The sequence below is a fragment of the Penicillium chermesinum genome (assembly GCF_028974085.1).
Source record: "Penicillium chermesinum strain IBT 19713 chromosome Unknown utg000003l:1.0-5111272.0:1.0-5115320.0, whole genome shotgun sequence".
Taxonomy (NCBI): domain Eukaryota; kingdom Fungi; phylum Ascomycota; class Eurotiomycetes; order Eurotiales; family Aspergillaceae; genus Penicillium; species Penicillium chermesinum.
Window position 1 is genome coordinate 1221157 of NW_026695313.1, and position 24540 is coordinate 1245696.

Sequence of the window (24540 nt, forward strand, 5' to 3'; positions counted from 1 at the left end):
AGTGAGCCCTCTAGTTACAAGAGGCTTGTTTCCGTCACCGACCAGGGGGCTGGACAGAAATTCACACATGCTTTTGTAGCGCAATATTCAGATATGGCCCGTCAGGCATATCAACGTTGAGGGGAATCAAGTAAAATGTGCCGTTGGCTGCAGCATAAGCTGTGATGTCACAACCTATCACGCAGGATAGTGGAAATTGGCGGTGGAACATCTGCTTAATGGGCCGTGATTGGTTAGAGATCATCCCCGATCGACTCTAATTTGGAACTAATGTGTGACGAGAAGGTGATAGTGCAAGGTGGTGCATGGAGACCGGCGCTTAGGGCGAGGGCGATGGTTGGCCGAGATGGACGGGCAGCCCTCCCGCTCCATCGAGTCCCAGCCTATATAGCCGCCCACCTCCCTCCCCAGCGCTCCATTCTGCATATTAGCTGTTTGAGATTTTCTATTTTCATTTCTTCTATTTTTGTCTCTGCGTTTCGTCTTGGCTGGTCCAAACGAACGGTCTTTCTATATCCCTACGTCAATAATTCTTTCCATCTCTTCTCTATCACTTTTCACTTTGTTGATCAAAGTGTCTTGAGATTCCACATCTTCTTTTAATCAAGCCCTGAGAATTTCCGACACTACCAAAATGTATGCTGCTCGCGCTGCCTCCCGACCCAAGTTGTCTTTGAGCATCTCGGCTACACAGACTGCGCCTCGACCATCGCTGTCTCTCAAATCCCCCGGCCCCGTTCCTCGAACTCCCATTTCGCCTGTGTCTGCTGCAAGCCCTACAAGCAAGAGATTTTCGACTCTTCAGGTGCCGTCATATGGCTACGCCAACTCTTGCTCTTCTAAGAGCATTCTCAAGAAGCAGCCGTCGGTGCGACCGACCGCCCAAGACAAGCGCATTCAATTCAAGAGTACACCTACTGTCCACTGCGTGACCCCCATTGAGAATCCAGACGAGTACTATGGCAAGCACACCAGGATTTCCCGAGACGAACGACGATGGGGAAGCCGCGAGTGACGTGACGTCTGCGCCTGCAGATGATTATCACTGCCTCGTGAAACCTCACCTGACCGAATCTTCGCGCGGCGCCGGGCTAGATGCCATTTATCCGTCTATGTTGACGGTCTGTTAAATGGATGTATTCCATGAAAGCATTGGTTAGCCTGGACAATAGGCAAAGAGGATCTCGAGCATCACACACCCTGGCAAAAGGAGTTCTCATACCGGCACGACGTCAAGTACACTGCATTTTGGGAATCCGCAATCTGGATCATGAACCGATTCTCCAGGGGCCCAAAGGCTTTGTAGCGAGACACTCAGCTCTATAAGCGCCGTGCTGGCAAGAAGAGAAGCACTGTTGAAGAGACGATATATTATGACGTTAATGGGCCTCCGACTTTTATGATTGCAGTTGACATGTTTATTTTAACCTAGCCTGTCTTTACTGCCAAATATGATCCTATTGGCGCCGAGCGCCGACCAAGCCTTCCGATAACGGGTAATTCCAGTGATCTAGGTATACTATCGTAAATGACTCAAGGTTTAGTTGTAGGACGTAGCTGCTGCTCCTGACTGCTTCTTAAGGTTAGGGCAGACTTCAAGGGCTTTCAGGGTCCGTGCGCGCCAATATTTCTACCCGGCGCGTGTTCGCCATCCCCCAAAAGCTTGCTCAATGTTACTACCAAGAACATCTCTGACGGCACTGCGCCAGTCTGTGGCTCACGCTTCACGACGAGCTGTCGCATACAGAAGGAATCTACTGACCCTCGCAATCGAAACATCATGGTAGGTATTGGTTGATGCCAGAACTGGATACCGCTAATGCGCCATGAACGACAGTGACGATACATCTGTAGCAATCCTTGAAAAGCAAAATGACGGTTCTGGGAAACGAGCTTGTATTCATTTCCTTGCGAATATTACTTCCGATTCCCGAGCACATCGGGGTATTCATCCAATCCTCGCCCTCGAATCCCACCAAGAGAACATGGCCAGTCTCGTCGATAAGGCCCTCCGACATTTGCCAGCTCCGAAGGGTACTCTGCGGTCATTACATTTAGCGGATGGGTCTAAACGCCGTATGCCGGATTTTATATCAGCTACAAGAGGGCCAGGGATGCGCTCAAACCTTTCAGTAGGGCTTGACACCGGGAAAGCACTCTCTGTTGCGTGGCAAATCCCGCTGGTCGGGGTACACCACATGCAAGCGCATTTACTGACACCGCGGCTTGTGTCATGTTTGGAGGGAAACGACAGCATGAGCACGGCCTATGATCCACAGTTCCCATTTTTGTCGATCCTAGTGTCTGGTGGCCATTCAATCCTCGTACACTCAAAGTCAATCACGGATCACAAAATCATGGCGTCGAGCGAGGATATAGCAATGGGTGAAACACTTGATAAGGCGGCCCGTGAGATACTTCCTGCTGAGCTGCTGCAAGGGTCGAAAACGACCATGTATGGAAAGGCCCTAGAGCGGTTTGTCTTTCCAAATGGCGAGGCCGATTTTGCCGATTATAGGCCCCCTACGAGTCGAGGAGAGGAATTGATCAGGCGGCAAAATTCGTGGGGCTGGAGTATCACGACGCCCTTCGCGAACACCAGGGTATTGCAACTGAGCTTCTCTTCTGTAGCAAGCATGGTCAACAAGATCATCAAGAGCAAAGAGGGGAATCTGTCCTACCAGGAACGAGTCGATCTCGGTCGTGAAGCAATGCGTGTATGTTTCGAACACCTTGCATCACGGACTATCATAGCCCTCGAAGAACTCCGTATCAGGCATCGAGACGAAGAAGAGATCAGAACGTTGGTTGTTAGCGGCGGTGTTGCGGCGAACAAGTTTCTTATGGCAGTTCTTCGATCATTTCTTGATGTGCGGGGATTCGAACATGTGAAACTCGTCGCGCCGCCTCCATCTCTGTGCACTGACAATGCTGCTATGATCGGCTGGGCAGGTATAGAAATGTTCGAAGGCGGCTGGCGGTCAGATTTAAGCTGCCGGGCCATACGGAAATGGACGCTCGATCCTCAGGCTGAAGATGGAGGCGTGTTGGGGCCCAATGGGTGGATCCATGAATCGACTCTGTAGGAGTATGATTAACGATACGGCCCACCCCCTTCCTACTAGTATCACACCTTGTATATCTTGTATTATTGTGTTATGACCGGTCTACTGCACCTTGACAATAGATCAAATTTACAAGTAATCAATATTCTTTTTGGAGCAATACAGATTTACTGCAATTGTCTCACAGAAAGCAAAACAGACGCCGATGCAATGATAGCATGAAAACCGTCCTCCCGACCCCAGATCCTCCCATCACATCCTGGAAACCATCACAGTAGGGGGTATCGATGATGCGCCGCTCTAATCCGTGCAAATTTTCCCAGCCCAAAACCACAACCATCACGCTGTGCAATCAGGTATTTGAAAAGCAAAAGAACAGGGCTGCATTCTCCCCGTTCAGCCTCCAACAGGAGGACCGCCTCGCTGCAACGAAGCCACTTGCTTTCTGAGTTCGACGAAGAAATCCTTGCCATTGACCATGGTATTAGCTAGAGGAGTTAGTATGGTATGGGATGATGAGCGGCGCAAAGGTAAAAGGCATACCCTTCGAGCCCCATGGACTGCCTGATCGTTGGTTATTGGCGTCCTTGCCGGTCGGCTTGTAAATGACTGCTTTCGGTTCTTCGCTGCGTTAGAAACGGGTTGGTCCCCATGGGAAAGGGAAATGAAAACCTTACCTCGAGGGTCTGGTGAGAGAGAGAAAGCACTTGGATTAGTTACTGTCAGTTCTCCTGGTCGAGTGTGGCGCACCTCTTTTTAAAATATTCTTTGCCTCTGTGGCATTGAACCCCCGAACGGGGACATGTTGTGCTTGTGAAGAGGCCGAGGTAGCCCATGCCGTATTGTTCCCCTGAGAGCCTCCATGCCCACCCTGAGCGCGATCACGGTTTCCGGCGCCGGAGTTTCGTTGCGACGACTGGCGACTAGGCCCACGCCATCTGGGGACATTAGCACTGATATGGTATACTAAGACACATATTCGTACCTGTTCTCACTGGATCCACTCATAACGGTAGCCGATTCGAAATTCCCAAGTACTCTTGTTTGGTTTTTGTTGGGCAAAGGAGTATGCGGGGAAGCTGTTCACGTCCGAGCTGTAAAGAGAGTTGAGATTGACACCTTAGGCGGCGACGGATCTCCGCCTCGACAGAGCCAAACCCTTGCGGTCCTCATATTCCTCCAGCCTTCACAGCTCTAAGTGCCTGGGGCATTTTCATTTTTGCCATTTGAGACCTTTTCACACCTTCGCATCCCTTCTTTTACGTCATTCTGTCCGCGAAACTACCGGCTCTTTGTCATTGCGATCCCCTGAAACGCGACTTGGCGTGTTGATTGCCAATCCTCAAAAGCCAAGAAACTGATAAACACACGAGCTCCTCGACCTTATTCCGCGATGGCACCCATGCCCAGACAATCGATATCTGGAAGGCCATCACGGTCTCATCACAAGTCATCCATGAAAGCACCCCGCCACGTTGTGGGATCCCCCCGAAGAGCCTCCGCATAAGAAGCGCAGATACGTGCCTGGTGGGCCGGGAGGAGGAGGAAGGTTTGTTGAACTCGACGCGGCAGCTGTGGCGTCCCCCACAGCTCAAGAAAATACCCCCCAAGAAGAAGAACGGCACGCCTCGAAGGCACTCCAATAACGCTCGCAGCCGGCCTGCGCGTGAGATCGAGCAGTCCCTATACGCCCCTCCGCCACCACCTCCCATTCCAACAACACCTCCATCTATGACGCGTCCTCGACGAGATAAAAGTCAGAATCGCGGTCGCTTCACCTCTTCAACAGCAGCAGCCCTTGCTCTGCAACAAGGCGACGGTTACAAACCGCGAGAAGAGAGGGGATGGGAAGAATTCCACCCTGATCTGGACATTGATGGGAAACTCGCAGTATTTACAGCGGATGAGGTCGACGCTGCAGATGCCCCTCCTAATTCCGCGAATCCAGACTCGGTTTCTGGAGCTTTAGAAAGCTTGGGCTCTCCGATCCAGACTTCTACAGATGTGACGCCGCTTCCATTTAAACGTCGACCTGGTCGCCCCCCGCGTCGTCCGGAAGCTCTTCTCAATGCGATTCGTTTTCAACCTGGGCCGAAGGTGATCCCACCGCCAGGTCCAAATCCCCGTGAGAAGTTAACTCTACCAAAGCCCGCTTTTCGCCTACAAGATCCTTTCACATTTTACGAGCAGAAGGGCGGCGGCCAGCAGAATTATGTCGACCGAACTATGGCCAGTGTAGGTTATCAAGAAAGCGATGTGTTCCTACGCCATGATAGGCGCTTCATTCGAATGACTGAGGGTGCCCAAGAGGATGATATGGACGTGATACAACCTGCTGCTGTTGATAATGATATCAACTCGACCGTTGGACGGGTCGAGTATGATATGGATGAACAGGATGAAAAATGGCTCGATGACATCAATGCCAAACGCCGGGACGACCAACTCGAACCGATAAAGCCTGCCATATTCGAAATTACCATGACAAAGATTGAGAAAGAATGGCATGCTCTGGAAAAGCGCATTCCAAAACCTAACCCAAAGCCCCCACAGACACAGCGGCCTCGCTCTAGCTCTGCCGCTGCAGTCAACGGAGAGACCGTAGGGCCAGGGAGGAACAAGACAGTAAATGTGCAATTTGTGACGATGGTGACTGCGAGAACTCCAACGCGATTGTGTTCTGCGATGGATGTGATCTAGCTGTTCATCAAGAATGCTACGGCGTTCCATTCATTCCTGAGGGCCAGTGGCTCTGTCGCAAATGCCAGCTGCTTGGACGCGGCACTACGAATTGTATCTTCTGTCCCAACACGGAGGGTGCCTTTAAACAAACTACGTCCTCGAAGTGGGCGCATCTCCTGTGCTCCTTCTGGATTCCCGAGGTTTCCATAGGGAATCCTTCTTTGATGGAACCTGTGACTGACGTTGAAAAGGTACCACGAGGTCGCTGGAAGTTGCTATGCTATATCTGTAAGCAGAAGATGGGAGCCTCTATCCAATGCAGCAACAAGAACTGCTTTGTTGCGTTCCACGTGTCGTGTGCACGGCGTGCTCAGCTTTATCTTAAGATGAAGATTGGCCACGGTCTCATGGACTCTCACCTTCTCAAAGCCTTCTGTGATAAGCATGTCCCTCCCGATTGGCGATTGGAGCATGGTACCGATGCTGCTACGGCGGATGCCATTGAGTACTACCGGAATACTATGCAGGGTAGACGGTGGGGCGATAGCCAGGCAGCGGCGTTGTCTCTGGCACCCTCGCACGCGGAAGAGGGAGAGGAAGAATGTCTCCACACTCCTCGAATTACATTGACTGTCGGTGGGAACAAGCGCAAGCGAGCGGCTAGAACCATTTGGAAGCTACCCTCAGGCGCCCCTGTCATTCCACAGGTCGTCCTCAACTCGGTTGTTGCTTCCCTTGGGCGATTCACAGTTCGTGGCCGCAAACAATATGCGGAAGAGGCTTGCAAGTACTGGACTTTGAAACGCGAGGCACGACGTGGCGCCGCTCTCCTCAAGAGACTCCAACTGCAGTTGGAGACATTTTCCTCAATGGAGATGACCCGTCGTGATTACGTAGCTATGGGTGTTACTGGTCATAAGCGTCTACAACGTCGTATCGAATTTGGTGAGCACCTCTACAAGGATCTTGATCGGTTGCGAATGCTTTGCGATGAGGTGAAAAAGCGTGAGAGGGAGAAGCTCAAGGATGCTGAGATGCTACGAAGCATTGTTGACCTGGTCTACTTCCCCATCTTTCCACTCTTGTGGCCGGTCTTTGAGAAGGCTCAAGTGTAAGTCTCGACTAAGAGGAATTGATCTTTTTGGTGTCCTACGTACTAATTTTGTATTATAGTCTCGATGGGAAAGCGGTATTCGCTGCTGGTTTAATGTCAATCCGCAAGCGACTCCAAGAGAGGTTTTACCCGTCTGTGGCGTCCTTCTCTGCTGACTTGGCTAGCCTTTTCACCTCGGAGATAGGCGTTGGGCCTGCCGGTGACACCGCGCAACTCCAAGAGCAGATCAGTGGCCGGGCCCCTGAACTCAGTGTAGAGCAGCGCGAGAAAAGGAAATTGGCTAAGCGGATAATTAAATCTATCCAGCCCGCTTTGGAAGATGCTATCCGAAAAGAAAGCGAATTGAACCGAAAACCTTATGAAAAAGAACTGAAGGAGCTGGATGTGATTCTGGATCATAGTGTGATGTCCCGTCGGGGCGATTCCGCCGAAGTCGAGGGAGATACTGAGCTTGGGATCGACCCAGAAGACCACAAGGTTGAAGCTATGGAAGGCGTGGAAGCAATTGATAACCATGACCAAATGTCAACTGCACCTCCGGCCGATGAAGTTGTACCTTCACGAGAGCTTGCTACGGAAGACGTTGTGGCTCAAGCATCTGTCTTCGAGGATGAAACAAAGCCCAACATCAATGTGATCACTAAGCGCCATCCCACGCCTGTTCTGAGTGAGGAGGACCAGCAACTCCCACTGGCACAGGGGGGTATCCAGTGGTACATGGAACCCTTTGATCCAGTTGGAACAACAATTCACGAGGAGCGGTGGACTGGTCGGGATGTGATGCGTGGTATGAGCGAAGAATTGAGCGAGCTGGATGAAGATGAACTGAAAGATTTGGTGGACGACGAGCTGCCTGACACTGTGAACACGTCGGCAGACAACCCGGGTCGTTCCAAGCAGAATGTCCGTAGGACTCGACGTTCTCGTTGGTAGCTCTCGGAATTCTTTGTTGTTTCTCTTTTTTTTTTTTTGCTTTTTTTCTTCACTGACTTATCTATTACGAGCAATGGGCGCAGGGAGGAATTCGTTTTCTTTGTGCCTCTATTAGACCGTGTATTTTAATAGCAGCATTATTCGCATAAATTGAAGGCGTATGCGAAACGACTGCTTTGTAATCCGAACTTTGTCGCGCTGTTTCGACCTCCTTTCACATGTCTTGGTAAACTGTGAACTTGGTTTACGAGAAAGTCTACGAAGTCTTCTAGATCAGAGACCTTCAACCTGTTCTCTCCCTTTCTTTGTATCCTTCGAGAAGCTCGGGTCTTTGTTTCTGCAAGGACGCGCGGGTGTCTGGCTTGAAAGGTGAACGTAACTCGGCTGTGTTCCTTTTCCGGACCGCTAGCGCCCGTCTTATCAGCTCTCATTTCTCACTCTCGATTTTCCTTTTTCCACCTCTCCTCATCCACGACCATCATGGCTGACTACGACAACGACAACGGCCGTTACGCCGGTATGTATTTCAGCTCCCTTGACGCGTTTCTTCAGCTAATTTTCTTAGATGAACCCCGTTACGAGCGCGACCGCAGCGCCTCGCCTCGCGATGAGCCTCGAGGCGACCGCGCCCGTAGCCGTTCTCCCAACGGCCGCTCTGATGACAGGTATGAATCCCTCCTTCGATGGTACCGCACTATGACCATCACTGACACCACCTCGATGGGTAGACCTCCACCCCGTAATAAGAACCTTGACATCGAGGAGGATGAGGAAGGTGCCCAGAACCCGGGCTCTAACTTGTTTGTTACTGGCATTCACCCTCGTCTGACCGAGTCCGACATTTCGCGCCTTTTCGAGAAGTACGGCGACGTCGACAACTGCTCCATAATGCTTGATCCCCACACCAAGGAATCCCGTGGTTTCGGTTTCGTCAACATGACCACTCCTGAGCAGGCAGATGCTGCCAAGGAGGGCCTTCAAGGCGAGGTCATCGAGGGTCGCACTCTGAGCATTGAGAAGGCCCGTCGTAGCCGTCCTCGTACCCACCCCCGGCAAATACTTTGGCCCTCCCAAGCGCGGTAAGTTTGATGTCCCTCTGAGCTCTGAATTTATTTTTTCCTTTTTCTTTTTCTTCCTTTCTTTTTTTCCCCCCCTCTCTATCGCCCTTCCACCTCGTATAGGCCCACGCGCTAATACTTTTGCAGATGGCCGTGGCCCACCCCGTCGTGGAGACCGCTACGATGAGCGCCGTGGCCCTGGTGGTGGTGGTAACTGGCGTCGTCGTGACGACGATTACTATCGTTACGGGCGTTACGACTCTTACAACGACCGCCGTGACTACGGTCGCGACTACAATCGTGGAGGTGGTGACTACCGTAGCCGCGACTACGGTGGCCGCGACTACCGCCGTGATTCTCGTGATGATTATGGCTACCGTGGTGGCGGCGGTGGCGGCGGTGGCGGCGGTGGACCTGACCGCTACAGCGACCGCTACAGCCGTGATGATCGCCGTGGTGATGACCGCCGTGGTGGTGGTGGCAGCGGCAATGGTGGTGATGAGGGTGGTCGTGGTTACTACGACCGTGACGCGAACGCTGGTAGCTATGATGCCGCCCCTCCCCGCGAGCCGCGCGAGCCTTACAGCAGCGGCGGTGGCGGCGGCGGCGGCGGCGGTCGCTCCTACGAAGGCCGTGGCGGCGAGGAACGCTACGGTAGCAGGTAAAGTGCCCCTTCATCAAAAGCACGAGTCGTGTGCACCACTCGATGATTAAAATTCTCAAATTGCCCACTTCCTCTTGTTTCACTATCCCCTACCTGGTTTCCCTTATGTTCTTTACCCCTTTCGATTCCTCAAACTGTTTTAATGCGGGGTTTGCTCAACGGGCTTCAGGCGTCGTTGTCTTTCATGTGTTCTTTATTTTGCTATTTTTTTCCCTCTTCACGTCCAACAAAACACACCCACTCGAGCGCGATCGGCCAACTGCGACCGACCCGGAAATTATGGCACCTCTTACGGTTATTCATGTCGTCCATCTCTCGCTCGATGATGTGTCTCTTTTTGTCTTTTCGCGACTCAAAACTTCGGGAAACTCTAGCGGCAAGGAAGAAAACAAATATCGCTGTAATTCGGTTGTCTTGTGGAACCAGCATTCTCGAACTGTTCGCCTTATGCCCACCATTCTCCAGTAACGGCCCGGTTGTATTCGACAGGTTTTAATGTCGCCTTCTTATCACCCTTCATCATTGTTCCCGGGCTTCGCCAAAGCCGCCTTTATCCTGGTCCTTTCGCTTGTAGTATCGCGCCAAGGGCTCCTCAATTCTATTGAGGTCTAATCTTTTAACGATGATATTCAACCATACAGAAATATGCCAAATAAAGGTAAGGCTTTTTTTTTTTTGCTCAGGCTGACTTGACTCTCTGCCCCTGGCTTGGGTGCGTCATGTCTTGACCATGGGCTTTCGCCATTATTTGGCCTCTGGATGGACTATTCAGGCTGGTAGCCAATGTTTTCTACTCACTTTCCCTAGGAACAGCCTGAGATGGTTTATCCTTGGCCACGCTCGGCCATAGAAGCAAGTTAACATGCAGCAAATGTTTTCTTTCAGCAGTGATGCGCTGGCTGGCCTGGATCGAGCCTGCTACAGTCTACTGGAGTGCTCGAAAAGCTCTCTAAGCAATGCAAGCATATGGAATCTGACGCTTCACGTCTCACTGCTCGATTCGTAGAAAGCTGGGTTGTATGTTAACCCTATCTCAAGATATCTTAAATAGTCCCTTTGTTACGGGATAAGGTTCTTGAAGTTTCCTATCTATGGTGCAGATATCTGGCTTTGGGTCTCTCCCTCATCGACTTGCCAATGGGTGAGGTTTAGCTTGTAGATGTTTACAGCATAGCCAACAATTGGGCCTATGTTGATATACTTGCATCAGTATATGGAAGTGACTCAGAATCGTCTTTTTAAACAAACCATAGCTCAGATAATTCAAATAGTGATATCCACCCATACGCCTAAGAACACCGTGAATTGGTTAAATTGCGATTCGATTTCAGTCTTTGCCCTCTCCATCTAATTCGTTGCCTCTCTGAATCAAGAACTCCCCGAGCACTTGCAATGGATTGGGTGGCCTTGCAAAGCCCGACGTTGTCAGCAATTGCTCCAAGTTTTCGTTGGTTGTAGTTCCCGGGCGAACTCACTGGTCTCTCGCAACAGCCTTCATCCCTTCCAACAAATGAGGCACAACCTTCTCGTTCAAATACACGCGCGCGGGGGCGCCGCCAGGTCGGACATGAGTCGCAGCCGCAGCAGACAGATCCGCCGTCGGAGTATTTGAGGTACCGTTTGGTTCGGCCATGACTGTCGGCGAGAAAGGTTTGGGAGTGTGCCCAGCGTCCGCTGGGGCGAGCCCTTGTTCCGAACCTGCTGGATGCTGTTTGGTAGGGAGAATGGAAGGTTCAGCAAGAGGATTGCGAGGGAGAATTGGCTCAAATCAATGGGCAGAGAAGCAAAGCTCGAAGAAACAGTCGAGAGTTCTCCGGAGAAGCAAAAGGTTGCGCAGAGCGGAGCTGTGGAGCTTCCAGACCCTCCGAACAAACAATCAACCGGGTGAGGAACTGGGAAGCAAAGGATTTGTCTCTTACCGGTGCGTCGGCCATGGCGTTTATATAGCAGCAGGCACTTTATTCTGTCTTTCTTGATCAAGCCAGCATGTCTGTAAAGTTCTCTAGTCATCATGGCCCCTCAATCACATCAAGCTCGACAGCCCCATCACACATGCAAACACGTCAAACATTGGCCGATCCGCTCGAAAAGGCAATATCATTCACGTGATTTCGTGTTCTTCTCGTAGCGCAGATCGCGTGCGCGAAAGGCTGCAGCGCGATCTAATAGCCGCACCTATGGCCTGCTTCCAGCATGTCCTTGCTCCACTATTGGGATACTCAGCGATCAGCAAAACGCAGGAAGGTCTCAGGAACCGGCTCGGGCCATGAGAGTACTGACAGCAGGCAAACAAGTCCCACACCTTCGGCAGGCGTGGACGCTCCTCCTTTGGTGGAAGACCCAGAGACTCAACTATTCAGCAGCCAAACGGACCTTGAAACTTCTCTACCGCCGATTAAAACAGACGAAGAAGCCATTAAAGAGTACGAGTTTTCTCAGAAAGAGCCAGGGTTGCATGTTAGATTACGAGATGGTGTCTGGCGGAAGGGCAAAAGTTCTATCTATGTCGATGCCTTTAATCTGACGCTGGAGACTGTCCTGGATGAGGAATCACATCTCTTTAACCAGCGCGAAATGCAAGTTTTTACACAGTGGAGGGAATTGTCTTATGAATCACAGTACTTGTAAGCTTTCTCCTACTTCTGTTGCCGAATTTCGTTGGTATTCACAGTCTAGGTATGTTCGACTCTTCCTGCGCAAAACATCCGCATGGCATCGTGTCAGTCGCCTCGGCTACTATTCAGATATTTCCGATCTATCAGTGGTAGCTGCCGATCTTCAACAGGATCGGCCACTTCCCAAATCGGAAGAACAGGATGATGCAAGCGAACTGAACACCGACACTTTTCGCTTCGCGGACTGCAGTCAGGAAATTAAGACGCTCGAAGAAGCTTCGTCTCTTCTACTTCTGGAGGAGCTGAAAGGATTCGCCAAAGATGTCAAGGCACAGGGCAAGAACAAAAAGGAATTGCTGGCATCGTTGCATACCGCAAGTCAAACCCAAACAGGCCTAGGTTTTAAAGAGGGCTCGGATCAGTCGGACAATCGCGACACCTACTTCGTCGAGAAAATCCTGGATTACACGGGTGAATGTATTCGCCTTTCGTCGGGACCACGGGCTCTCTTCGAACGGGTGCATCTAGTCTTCTATCGTTCGACCGAATGGACCGAGAAATCTCTCACTACCATCATTCTTGCAAAGATCTCAAGGAGAAATTTCCCCCAGTATGTGGTCTGTCGCTCAAATTCGATCTTTCCCTCCCGAGCGGCTCTCCTGGAATTTGAAGCTGCGGTTCGCACTCAGTTTGCCGTGGATCAAATTCTTGAGTTCAACGGCCCTCCGAGCCACGAATCTCTGCAACACATCATAGATCTGGCAGATCGCTATCACCCACGATGGGCCGAGTTGGTCAAACAAGAACAACAGAAAGAAGACTCTATCTATGAAAGTGGCGAGGGAGCCTACCTTCGCCGCTTCTCACCCGCATGGGTATACACGAGGATCATCCATAAGAGTCTGCACCCTCTCGGTCGATTCAAAGAACACAAGCGCGAGCATGAAATACTTAGCGAACTTCTCGCGCAGCGACTATTCCACGCTGCCCGACGAGGAGCCTGGTATCAACGGAAAGCCCTCCTAGAAGAACACTACATGTGGGCCTTGATGCCATTTGAAGGCCGAAACGAAGACAAGCAGCGCAAATTCTGGAAACGAGTTGCACTGCGCACCTGCGAAGAGGGACTGGAAGATCCGCTCTGCCATCTCATCTTCCACTACGACCTCCAGAAACGGATCAGCAAGCTCGAAAGAGCCCTGAAAGTTGTCAAGCGGGAACAACACGATTTCGGACATGTCATGCTGAGCAAGCCCGCCGAGCGGACCATCGAAGGGATCCGCATCGACCATGACGAACCTGCACGCAAGGGGAAGGCGACTGTCTGGGTTGACGAGCGCGAAGGCGGCGAGTGTAGAGTGGAAAGTATGTGTCTGAGTTGGTATCGTGACAATGGGTGGAAAGGATATCACTCCGAGGGAGGCATCGTGCGGACATTGTTCGGGCTGCTCTTCTACGATATCCTGTTCACCTTTGTCCCCAATGTGTTCCAGACTCCTTTCCAAACCTGTCCCCTCGATCTCCATACAGATGTCTTCTACCCTTCGCGAGCGTCGGAGATAAACCACCGACTCGTAGAAATTACGAATGGGGATGCAGAGCGTATCGTTCGCGATATTCATGCTCGCGAAGCATCTGCTCAACCGTGTGCGATTGGCATCGACTGGTCCTTCGAACTGGACGATCTTATAGAGATTGTACAGTGTTTTCGTGGCGAGGCTCTGGCTACTATCTGTAAGGTTATGGCACAGGAGTATCAACAGCGTGGCGGTGGCATTCCTGATCTATTTCTTTGGGATTACGAAGCGAAGACTGTCATGTTTGCGGAGGTCAAGTCAGAAAATGACCGCCTAAGTGATACTCAACGTCTCTGGATACACATCCTTCTTGGCGCTGGAGTCAAGGTTGAATTATGCAACGCGGTCGCGAAAGAGGTTAGGGCTGCGGCTGAGTGATTCTGTAAATAGCAGCCACAAGCACATACTTCACGCATACGACGAAATGAAACCATTCCCATACGACCCCTACTACGATCGACTATTCATTTTTTACAATAGAGTAAGAGGAATTGAAGTATATCATCAGCACTAGCATGAACGGGGTACTAAATCGTGAAAATTCTTTTCTTTTTAGTTGGCGTATCTAGTACGAAGTGAGTCCCTGGTAGTACCCCAGGGTTCCTTCACGACCATAACCATATCCCTAAACACCACAAACCAACACCATGACACGCTTATGCGACAAGGGTGGAGGCAGTGGCGCTCTCGTAACGCCAGGTGGGGGGGGAGGACACCGACGGTCTTGTAGTAACGGGACAGACGGTGGATACGGGACTCGATCAGGAATGAGGCGGAACTTGCTGTCCTTGTCCTTGCGGTTACGCTCAAGGTGCTTGCGGACGGCAACGGCCTGTTTGGTTATTAGTTAGGAAGATTTCAGCTGACCCTGCATATCGCAGGGTATCATCAAAGGGAAAAGAATTTTGCGCACCTTCTTGATCAGGAAGTAAAGGTCCTCGGGGAGTTCGGGAGCGAGGCCTATATTCCAAAAAAAATCTCTCTGTCAGCCATGTTCTTGACCAAGCAGAGGCTTAGTTGCTGGTGCATTTCTGCGACCAGTGTGTAGATGGAACGATGCAGGATCTACCCTTTTCCCCTCCAATTCGTGGATCAATGGGGTGGGATCATAGATCTCATGCAGTAGCGTTTTATATCTCATCCGACTGAAGCGAGGAGGGGAGTTGTGACTGGAGGCGTACCGTTGGACTTGAGGATACGGAGGATCTTGTTTCCTATTTATACAAGTTAGATTTTTTTTTTTTTTTCAAAAACTGCGAGAAATCTTCTCGATTGCTCGGAATTTTTCGCAGGTCCAGGGGGAATGCGTACCGGTGACAAACTTGACCTGGGCGATACCGTGGCTGTCACGGAGGACAACACCGATCTGGGAAGGGGTGGCACCCTTCTTGGCCAGCTTGGTGATGTGCTCAACAACCTGCTCGGGGGTGGTCTTGAGCCAGGCTGGGGGAGTGCGAGAGTAGGGGATAGCGGAAGAGGCAATGCCCTTGCCCTTGGAGTGAAGGCGACCCATGATGAAGTTGTCCGGCGGAGGGGATGCTGGTCGGAGGTTGTCGAGGTGGATGAGGAAAAAGATTCAGGGCTCAGAGCCGGTAAAGGGTGGAGTGGGGATTGTGCGCTGTGTGGGGTCACGTGCTCTGGTTTTCGCTTAGTTGGTTGGATCGTCCCGAGTTCTCGAACTTTTCTCTCCTTCGCGGATTCGGTTCCTGGAACTTCAACAGCTGCGCGACTGGGCCTCAACTGGGCTTTCTTTTCAGCAGATTTCGACTGGATGTTGGTGATGTTGGTCTGGCCTGCTGGATACTTAGGGACAAGTTCCGCTTGCTCATGTTGGGCGTAGTTTTCCCCGACAATGTTGAACTTCCTGTTGCTCACTCCAACAACCAGGTCAGTCTCGCTCAATTTCCTCCGCCCTAACCTCTTTATGATGAAAACACACATTACTTTTATTTTCTGGTACCTCTTATGTCAGAAGCGTGTCTTCGGACATGTCTTCGATGATCTAACTGGACTTCTGATCACAATCATTCACAAGCACTCACTACCATCTTCGTGGCGAACGTCATGCTGACTTTTCGCTAGGCTTCGTCTATCATATCAAATATAATATGTAGCCTCAGATAATGCAATCAACATCACATTTTGTGGATTTTCAAGTGGTTGTGGCGGCAGTGTTGCCTTAGCCTTAAGTTCTAGATCTATTGTACACATCATAGCTAATTACATTATGCCGTTAAGGCCCCGACCGTCGTGTCCTTTTGGATACTCTTCGGGTTTCCGTAGTCTGCGACTTATGCACCAATTCGTCTGGTGATGCTCCTCGCTTCTTCCCTCGAGGTGCTTTCGCTTTCGGGGTAGGCTTACTGGCAATATCCGTGGCTTTAACCTTCACAGCCTCCTCGTCCTTGGGAGCTATTAATGTGACGGCCGAAGTGACCTCAGTTTCGATTTTGACTGTGGAAGAGTCCTCTTCCTTCACGGCCACATTCACCTTCTTCGTCGCGGCAAGTCGGTCGGCGAAGGAACGTAGATCCGCAGTAAACAAGACACTATGCGCCCATCCAGCTTCTTGTCCCCATAGCTTGCGAAAGTGATTGCCGACGGCATCATAAGTTGCCTTGGTCAAGGATTTGTGGGATCCCTTCCCAAAGCGATAATCTCGCTGGGCGATTTGCCATACTGTAACCCTTATTAGACTCGATCTTGTCAATAGCTCTTGCATCCTTACCATGCGTATCGACAGGCACTGACTCGCCCCATCCGAGTCCCATCAAACATACACAATCTGACACCTTGGGTCCCACGCCCTGCAGCTCAAGTAATTGTTCATGAGCTTCCCTGTACCCTTCTCGTCCCTCGGGTCGCATTTCGGCTCCAGCCTTTGGCTCGCCACCGAACGCCGGCGCTTCTGGATTGCAGAGGCTTTCTAACCATCCTTTCTCGCGTTCTTGGGAGACCATCACGGCGGTTTGGTAGATATACCTGGCTCGGTAGCCAAAGCCAAGGGTTCGGAGCTTGCTCTCGACGCCCTGCACGGCCAATGCTTCAGGAGAGGGAAAATCATGGTAGGCGCGGCCATCCACATTAGCGACGAAAGGGCCATAGTTCACGCATAGCTTCTCTACCATTTGAGATATCCGAGCAATATTGTTGTTACTACTGCAGATGAAGGAAACCAATGCCTCCCAGGGGTCTTGGCGCAGAATCCGGATTCCGGTGAACTGAGAGGCCTTCTTTTTGAAATTTGGGTCATGGGAGGACCATTGGGCATACAAATCGGCGAGGTTCGAGGATAGATGGAAATAATGTTTAACAATGCGAAGGAGCTGATCGTCTCTACCAACTCCCAGTTCCACACCTGAAAGGGCCGTCGTAGAAGCGGAAGACGACGACTTTGTAGTGCGGTAGTAGAGATAGTTAGAATCTTGTTTCAGCGACAGCAGATGGCCATATAGAACACATCGCCACTCTTCCTGCTCAGGGATATTGTGCCATCTGGAAAAGGGTTAGGTTAGTAGGAGTACTCAAGAGGTAGATCAAGAGAACTTGCCGGAAGGATTGACCACAGCGGAGTGTTGTATTAATACATAGCTCGGACAAGCTCAATGGCAGCTTGCGCCATTCAGAGAGAGCCATTATTGCTAAAGTGCAATTGCTCCTTCTGGCGGTGCTGGGCTGGTCCCGTGCTTCGTTATCGATAACGTTAACGGGGTACTGTGACGGCACGGGCGGGAAACACTTTTTCTGCCGGCAATTTCTCTGTTTACGGGGCAGCCAGATTCAGGTTCGAAGGGCGGTGGAGCCGTCATCATTTAGTCATTATTATTCCCCCGAGGAGGGCGACTTTAGCTTTAGGAATATAATACCTTTCCTTTCGGATCTTGAGTCATCTTCTAGTTTCTGAGATACGGTTCTGGTTTAGACAGATTAGGATTGTATATGCTATATTGGTGACCGACACAGGGGGACTTGTCAAAGGCCTGAAATTGCCTAGCCTTGTTGATCTGTAGGAATTGTGGGAGCTGTGGACTTGGTCTAAGCAGGCTGTAAGAGACTGGATCATGAAGCTGTAGGCAGATGGATGGATTCGGCAACAACCTCTAAAAAGGTATCGAAAATTCCGGTTCACTAGTTAGTTCTTTTATCTAGCTAGTAGAAACGTTATTCAGTTAAGCTCGATTAACTCTAATAACAAGACTCGAGTACTAAACAGTTTTCTTTCGGGGGATTATTGTTTACAGCTTAGCTTCGGCTAAGGAGAAATTCCTAGCCGAACCTGGGGCTGGACGTTTTCTTGACGAAATCTGTAATCTTCCCAACCAAGATTAAGGGCAGTAACTATCTAGGGAATTTGGCGGGAGATCTTATAGGACAGTTTTTTCTAGACTCTATTCTATTGACAAATCAGGAAGGAGCAAGTAAGGCCTCCTGCTCTTCTCAAGGAACCCGACCCATTATCTTTAAATCTTTTCCTTTCTTATTCTCAAGTAAGAGCTTAGAGACAAAACCTTATAATAAAGAGCTAGATAAATTATTGTCTAGTTTGATAGATGTTACAGAGTCTGAAAAGATAAAGCCTAGGAAGTGTCTAGGTAACTAGTTGTGGTTAGACTTTCGAGAGCAGAAAAATAGCCAAGAATCTTTCGAAGGATTAGTTAGGATAGACTCTATATCTTTATCTTTATTACTATTAATTTTGCCAACTTCTACTAAAAAGAAGTTTGTCGAAATACCAGATCCTATGTTTATAAGATAGGTAGGTAAGAATGTGGACCTGTTTTTGAAGTAGATATATTTTAAATAGATTATAGTATCTTTATCTGATAAGGATATAAAAGATACCTAGATTACTAGTATTATTAGTGGATGTACTGGCCTAATATAGTACTTTGTTATATAACAGCTGTCTGTTATTATGGTTTATCTAAACATCCTTACAGAGGCTCTAAGGACTTAGTTCTTCTAGACTCCTTTCTGTCCTGATAGCATAATTATCTAAAAGATTATTTTGCTTAGATAGAAAGATTGTAGTATTATAGCGTATATTCGGGAGATAACTAGACTGAAGTCTTATGTGCCGCCGGAGTATTAAGCCTTATTTGTAAAGAAATAGATAGATGGAATATCAGATTTAGCCCTTCAATACACTATAAATACCATAGTTACAGGGTAACAGAAAATATTAGATACAAAAGTAGCGGCTAAAACTATAGCTACCAGAATCTTATATTATATGGTATCTATAATAATCAATATAGTTATCGAGATAGTAAGTATTATAGTAAGAGGCTTGTTGTTATTGATGGAGGTCGAGAAGTCTTGTAATAAATTCTAGAGAGAGTTAATCTTGGCTTTGACTAAAAGGATTGAGAAGATACAAGTTTTGTAGTCTTATTAACCTATCTAATACCAAGTATTATGCTAACTAGTAGTAGAGATGTTTATAAGAGTAGGGAGAGCCGGATATCCAGCTATATTAATAGGGTCGACTAATATGGTATACTACTAATATAGCTAAACTAGATATTAGGCTCTTATATATATAAATCCTCCAAAGCTTATTAAAGAATAACGTCGATTTCGGGAATCGGACTAGTTATGGAAAAATCTATCTCTAGAAGTAAAGATATCTCTAGTCCTGCTAAATTAGATTCTAGGAAGAGATAAAAGGATTATAGCCTAGATTAAAGTAGACAATTATAACTAGGTCTATAAGATGAACTTGTGCAATTTTTAGGATACAGTATAGGTTTAATATCTAAAGAAGGATAACCCTATTATTAGTTAGTAGAGTGATATTCCTTACTATAATATTAACATAGCATACTCTACCAACACAAATAAGTTAACAAAAATGGTAATAGTGTTCTTATATAATAGATCACAGACTATACAAGACCTATATTATATAGCTATTACCCACCAAAAGGCTGCTAAGATAGAAGCGATAATAGAAATACCTAAAAAAGATAAGAAGAGCTCATCATTTAGCGAATAGGGTAGGCTAGCGAAACTAAAAGGGATCTGTGGTCTAAAAGGGGAACGGTTTAACATCTGAAAGAAGTTAAATGAGGTAGGATTCTTCATCATAATCTCTTAACTTATAGACATCTTTTCTATTATCTACCAACTGATCAACAAAATAATCCAAGTTAAACAAAAGAAGAAATAGGACATAAAAGTCCCGAAAAGCCGGATAAAAAGAAGAAACCTTAGGCTGAAAAGGAGAGAGGATATCTTATAAAGTAACACAAAACGTAGATATCTTAAATGATACTAGAGATATCTGAAGTCTCTGACTAAGAAATAGAAACTATATCTATGGTCCATCTAAGGATAGCCAAAACTTAGATAATGATTCCTAGAGGAGTCTCTTTTAATATAATAGGTGATTATGATAATTACTTCTACTCTAAGGATAAGTATCTATATGAACTTTTCTATACTTAAGGGATGATATCGGGGATAAGCCAAGATTAGAAGATACAGATAGCATATTTAAAACAGATCTTTTTAGATAGCAGTTCGGAGACAAACCTTATCTCGAAACAGGTTATAGATACTTTATAACTAGCTACAGTCAAAGTCCCTAAAATTGTCCTCTTATTGGTAAAAAGATCGAAAATAAAGGCTATAAAGCTGGTCTAGCTCTAGTTATCTTTGGTAGGATCCACACAATTTATCGTAGCAATTATAATCCTAGGTAACCCCACACATCAGCTGCTAATTAGACACTACTAGATATACTTAGTAGACATTTAAGGAGCCTATAGAGCAGATATCTACTCGATTAAGGATAACAATAGGTAGAGTATAAAAGTTGAATATATTGATTTAAGAAACCCTTCTCATTCTATAACCAAGGATAAATTATTAGGTTTTAGTCTGCCAAAGATGGTGAACATTAATACTATCTAGAGGATCTATTAAAAGCAACAGAAGTCTATTAGTATATCTTAGTATTCTAAAGATAATAAGATTAGAATTGACTGGGAAATCAGTTATTAAATTCGATTGGGAGTTTAGATATCTATAGAAGAGTTATTCTCTAGCTTAGAGACTAGAACTGACTAAGAAAGCCTAGATAATTTTAATATATTGAAAAAGATCTGTAAATATATCTAGTTAGTCATGATTAATTTTTATAGACCTGATATAGATATAGATTTTATATACTCCAGAGATATAAAGGATATATAGGAAAACTAAAGATTGTGATGTTAGGACTCTTGATCCTATCTAGCACCACAACTAGTATATATTCAAGAGATATATATCTGACCGATAAAGGTAAGGCTTATCAGTCAAATTGAAACAGATTAGATAGTTACTTAAAGAAGCTCTTGCTTCTAGAAATTAACAATATCGATTATTAGTAGTATTCAATATTATTATTTGTAATTAAAGGGTAATTAGAGTATAAAACTGATTTCTTATTCTTATGGGATAGTTATATGGTTTATAACTATAATATAGAGACTATTATATAGGATAAGGTTCTGGAATATAGGGGCCTAGGATTTCTAGTAAATAAATATCTCTATTAATTTTAGCGGCTGTTTACCAATACCAAGATTTATACAAAAGATATATAACTCTAGATTAAAGAAAACTTGGGGATGATCAGGAATCTAGTAAAAAATAATATCAAGAAGAGAAAAGCTCTAAAAAGAGTTCTTTATATTTAGAAAGATCTGTTCATCAGTGAAATTAGAGATATATCTCCTACAAAAATCTTAATCTACCAAATTCCTACTTATCCCAGAATAAGATCTATAACTATAAGAACAAAGCTCTACAGCCCAATAGAAATCAACTAGCAACAAGAAAACCTTCTAGTAATAAAAGAGATAGGAATTATTACTAGGTATTTGTCATCCTAGTATTTATAAATCAAGTTTGTCCTAAAAACTAATGATAGACTATAGATGGTTTACAACTTTATTCTATTTAATAGTGCTATTATAAAGGTTAACTATCTAATAAGACAGATTAAACCTATCCTAAATATAGTCTTATAAAATTGGTATTATTGTTTTTTTAAAATAGATAAGATTAATAGATACTAGGCTGTCTCTCTAGATATAGAATATATCTGGAAAATAGTCTTTTAGATATATTATAGCCAGTTCTATTATTTGAGAATAAGACAGAGACTGACTAGAGTCTTGATAATATATGTATGGTTGAAGGATGTCTTTAGTGGGAAAATTCTTTTATCTTATGGGGAACCTAGCCTGGATAAGTATAGTATAGGCTTTAGATGTTTTATGGATGATGATATAGGGGTAATAGAGATAGTTATAGAGATGGTTAACTTCTTGTATAGGGTTTATTTTTCTCGGGTGGCTTAGATGGGATTGATCTTGAATCTAAAGAAGTTGGTTTTCTACTCTATAGAAATGTGTGTTCTAAAGTATAAATGAACCAGGTTAGGGTTATAGTCTTTTATAGACAAATTAGATATAATAACATCTTAGTTAATATTGATAGATAAACCCTCTCTAATAAGGTTTCTATATATACTCTTATATCTAAAATCTTATATCCCAAGATAGATAGATCTGTATTATATCTTTAAAAGTATAATTATGATCACTAGAAAAAGTAAGGAATAGAGAGTAGTCGATTTTATCTAGAAAAGAGATCAGGAGCAAATATTTAAATAGATTCATAATTTATTTAAATATATACAGCTATCGGGAGAGAATCTAGACCTTTAATATCATCTTATAATAGATATGTTAAATATAAGTCTAGGGAGAGTGTTCTTCTAGATCGAAGATTATATTATAGGGACCTGTATGTTAAAGAAAATTCTGGTGTAGGAAAGGCTGGTTATATTTATATCTTATATCCTAGTAGATCTAGAGATATGGTATAATACTACCGAAAAGAAGGCTCTAGTAGTTTTAAGTTATCTCGAGAAAGTATATTAGTTAATAATAAGATCGAGATATTCGACGATTCTTTATATAGACTATTTAGCCCTAAAATCGATCTTCTTGGTAGAAAGTGATATTAAGGTAGTTTTTGTAGACTAGCTGGTTTGTTGGTAGTATTAGCTTAGCGAATATTAATTAGATGTTTAGTATATTCTGGGGAAGATATAGATTATGGCGGATAGCTTTTTATGTCTTTTGTACTAGACTATCTAAGTAAGTCTTTTAAGCCTAGAAGATAGCTGGAATCTGCTGTTTTTGAGCTGTTTTTAGATCTTGTCGGGGATGGATATAGGGAACAGTTCCTTAAAAGGATTATTGTGGCCGGATCTGAGTAAAGAAGGCTGGTAATGGGAGAGATATCTGTTTATCTATTATCTGAGGGACAACTGGTATAAGGATATTATAAGACACCTTTTAGACAACATTAGGGAGTTGTGAGACTCGAAGTTCTACTTGGTGTATATTATGGGAAATGGAATCTTGGTAAAAGAGGAGTGTAAGGGTATTTATTCTAAGTATATTCTAAAAAAAGACTTATAGGATGTATTATATAAACTCTACAAAGTTTATGGTCACTATATGGTTCGAATTATCCTAGGAAGAGCTATCGAAAAGTACTGGTGGCTAACAAGATTTATAGATATTTAGAAATATTATAGATCATATAAATTATACCAAGTAATTAGACCAAACATCTCGAAGTAGAATCTAAGGGCTATTGTGGTACTTTAACTAATAGATATTTTTGTAATTGACTATATTAGTCTGCTAAATCCTCTATTAGCTCGGGGATATAACTATATTCTGGTAGACATTAACTACATAACTTGATTTGTGATTGCCCGGCTGGAGAAGTTTGTTATAGAACAGGTCTCAGTAGACTTTATAAAAAGAGATATTGTTAGTTACTTTAGATGGCTAGATAAAGTGTACTCTGATAATAGGTTGTATTTTATTAGACAGAGATTTATCGATAGATTGATATTCTATGGATGTAGCTACTAGATAGTGCTAAATAAAATACCATAGACATTAGGGCTGGTAGAAAGGATAGTTAAGAAGTTGGTCTGAATTTTATGGGTTATATCTATCGAATCCTATAATGTTATAATCGACTAGGACAAGTATATTTAATTTATAGTCTAGAGTATAAACTCCTGTGTTATCCTGGTATATAGGTACTTGTTTGTCTAGGTACTCCTAAGATTCTAACCTTGAGATATAGGATTTGTCTTCTTAGATAGTCTATTAAGGTTAGAAGAATAGAAGGAGGTAGAAAAGATAAGAGAACCTGTATTGTTTTACGGGAATATAGCAGATATCTATCTAGATTAGTTAGATCAGATATAAGACAGAATTTAATAGTATTTTCTATAAAAGAAAGCCGAGATAGAGGTTAAATCTATTTAACAGTTCTAAACAAGAGATCTGGTTTTCTTATAGAAAACGTAACTAGATAAAGGTCATAAGAGAAAGTTAGAAACCCGCTAGAAAAGCCTTTTCTTGATAGGAAAGATGATAGCAGGGAAATAATCTATAATCCTTAAAGATCTTACCTTAGAAATAATAATTGGGAAGTACTATATCGATCATCTAAAATAGTTTATCTTATAGATAGCTTGTCTAGAAAGAGAAGCTAAGAAGTTTATATGATGGAACTAAGAGTAGTGGGAATTTATAAAGAAAGTAATTAGAGATAGGATCCCAATCTCGAGATAATAAAGGATGAGTAAATAAGACTTATTATTAGATCCCGATCTAGATTTTGGTAGTATATAAGGATAGCTGGAGGTTAGATGTTCTGGATATAGCCGAAGCCAGAAAAGAAGTTCCAGAGATTATAATAAATAAGAATGAAATATTGTCTTATATTGTAAATAACAAGTT

At 45.5% G+C, this 24540-nt stretch overlaps 11 protein-coding genes across 11 annotated transcripts; 6 read left to right on the top strand and 5 right to left on the bottom strand.

Annotated features, from left to right (window-relative positions):
• Window positions 1–634: 634 nt before the first annotated feature.
• N7468_003347 (uncharacterized protein) lies at window positions 635–1015 on the top strand (the record flags this gene model as incomplete). Its single annotated transcript, XM_058472644.1, has 1 exon — window positions 635–1015. One exon carries the CDS (start codon window positions 635–637, stop codon window positions 1013–1015), a length of 381 nt encoding a protein of 126 aa, XP_058331647.1.
• Window positions 1016–1826: 811 nt separating this feature from the next.
• On the top strand, window positions 1827–3086 carry N7468_003348 (N(6)-L-threonylcarbamoyladenine synthase family protein; the record flags this gene model as incomplete). The annotated part of the gene is made up of 1 exon (XM_058472645.1): window positions 1827–3086. The coding sequence occupies one exon, from the start codon at window positions 1827–1829 to the stop codon at window positions 3084–3086; it is 1260 nt and encodes a 419-aa protein (XP_058331648.1).
• A 375-nt stretch (window positions 3087–3461) lies between these two features.
• N7468_003349 (uncharacterized protein) lies at window positions 3462–4073 on the bottom strand (the record flags this gene model as incomplete). The annotated part of the gene is made up of 4 exons (XM_058472646.1): window positions 3462–3553; window positions 3609–3686; window positions 3816–4031; window positions 4061–4073. The coding sequence occupies 4 exons, from the start codon at window positions 4071–4073 to the stop codon at window positions 3462–3464; spliced, it is 399 nt and encodes a 132-aa protein (XP_058331649.1).
• Window positions 4074–4458: 385 nt separating this feature from the next.
• On the top strand, window positions 4459–7794 carry N7468_003350 (putative PHD finger domain protein; the record flags this gene model as incomplete). The annotated part of the gene is given in 5 exon segments (XM_058472647.1): window positions 4459–4542; window positions 4560–5714; window positions 5726–6856; window positions 6921–6956; window positions 6970–7794. 5 exon segments carry the CDS (start codon window positions 4459–4461, stop codon window positions 7792–7794), a joined length of 3231 nt encoding a protein of 1076 aa, XP_058331650.1.
• A 480-nt stretch (window positions 7795–8274) lies between these two features.
• N7468_003351 (RNA recognition motif domain-containing protein) lies at window positions 8275–9517 on the top strand (the record flags this gene model as incomplete). Its single annotated transcript, XM_058472648.1, has 3 exons — window positions 8275–8311; window positions 8360–8833; window positions 9000–9517. The coding sequence occupies 3 exons, from the start codon at window positions 8275–8277 to the stop codon at window positions 9515–9517; spliced, it is 1029 nt and encodes a 342-aa protein (XP_058331651.1).
• Window positions 9518–9558: 41 nt separating this feature from the next.
• Window positions 9559–9984, top strand: N7468_003352 (uncharacterized protein; the record flags this gene model as incomplete). Its single annotated transcript, XM_058472649.1, has 1 exon — window positions 9559–9984. The coding sequence occupies one exon, from the start codon at window positions 9559–9561 to the stop codon at window positions 9982–9984; it is 426 nt and encodes a 141-aa protein (XP_058331652.1).
• Window positions 9985–10987: 1003 nt separating this feature from the next.
• On the bottom strand, window positions 10988–11450 carry N7468_003353 (uncharacterized protein; the record flags this gene model as incomplete). Its single annotated transcript, XM_058472650.1, has 2 exons — window positions 10988–11224; window positions 11436–11450. 2 exons carry the CDS (start codon window positions 11448–11450, stop codon window positions 10988–10990), a joined length of 252 nt encoding a protein of 83 aa, XP_058331653.1.
• Window positions 11451–11685: 235 nt separating this feature from the next.
• On the top strand, window positions 11686–14086 carry N7468_003354 (fanconi-associated nuclease 1; the record flags this gene model as incomplete). Its single annotated transcript, XM_058472651.1, has 2 exons — window positions 11686–12140; window positions 12193–14086. Coding segments are annotated over 2 exons (2349 nt in total), but the record flags the coding sequence as incomplete, so codon positions are not given.
• Window positions 14087–14333: 247 nt separating this feature from the next.
• N7468_003355 (40S ribosomal protein uS15) lies at window positions 14334–15221 on the bottom strand (the record flags this gene model as incomplete). The annotated part of the gene is made up of 3 exons (XM_058472652.1): window positions 14334–14540; window positions 14622–14668; window positions 15020–15221. The coding sequence occupies 3 exons, from the start codon at window positions 15219–15221 to the stop codon at window positions 14334–14336; spliced, it is 456 nt and encodes a 151-aa protein (XP_058331655.1).
• Window positions 15222–15284: 63 nt separating this feature from the next.
• On the bottom strand, window positions 15285–15537 carry N7468_003356 (uncharacterized protein; the record flags this gene model as incomplete). The annotated part of the gene is given in 3 exon segments (XM_058472653.1): window positions 15285–15326; window positions 15341–15501; window positions 15513–15537. The coding sequence occupies 3 exon segments, from the start codon at window positions 15535–15537 to the stop codon at window positions 15285–15287; spliced, it is 228 nt and encodes a 75-aa protein (XP_058331656.1).
• A 404-nt stretch (window positions 15538–15941) lies between these two features.
• Window positions 15942–17344, bottom strand: N7468_003357 (8-oxoguanine glycosylase OGG1; the record flags this gene model as incomplete). The annotated part of the gene is made up of 3 exons (XM_058472654.1): window positions 15942–16387; window positions 16437–17203; window positions 17259–17344. 3 exons carry the CDS (start codon window positions 17342–17344, stop codon window positions 15942–15944), a joined length of 1299 nt encoding a protein of 432 aa, XP_058331657.1.
• Window positions 17345–24540: the final 7196 nt, after the last annotated feature.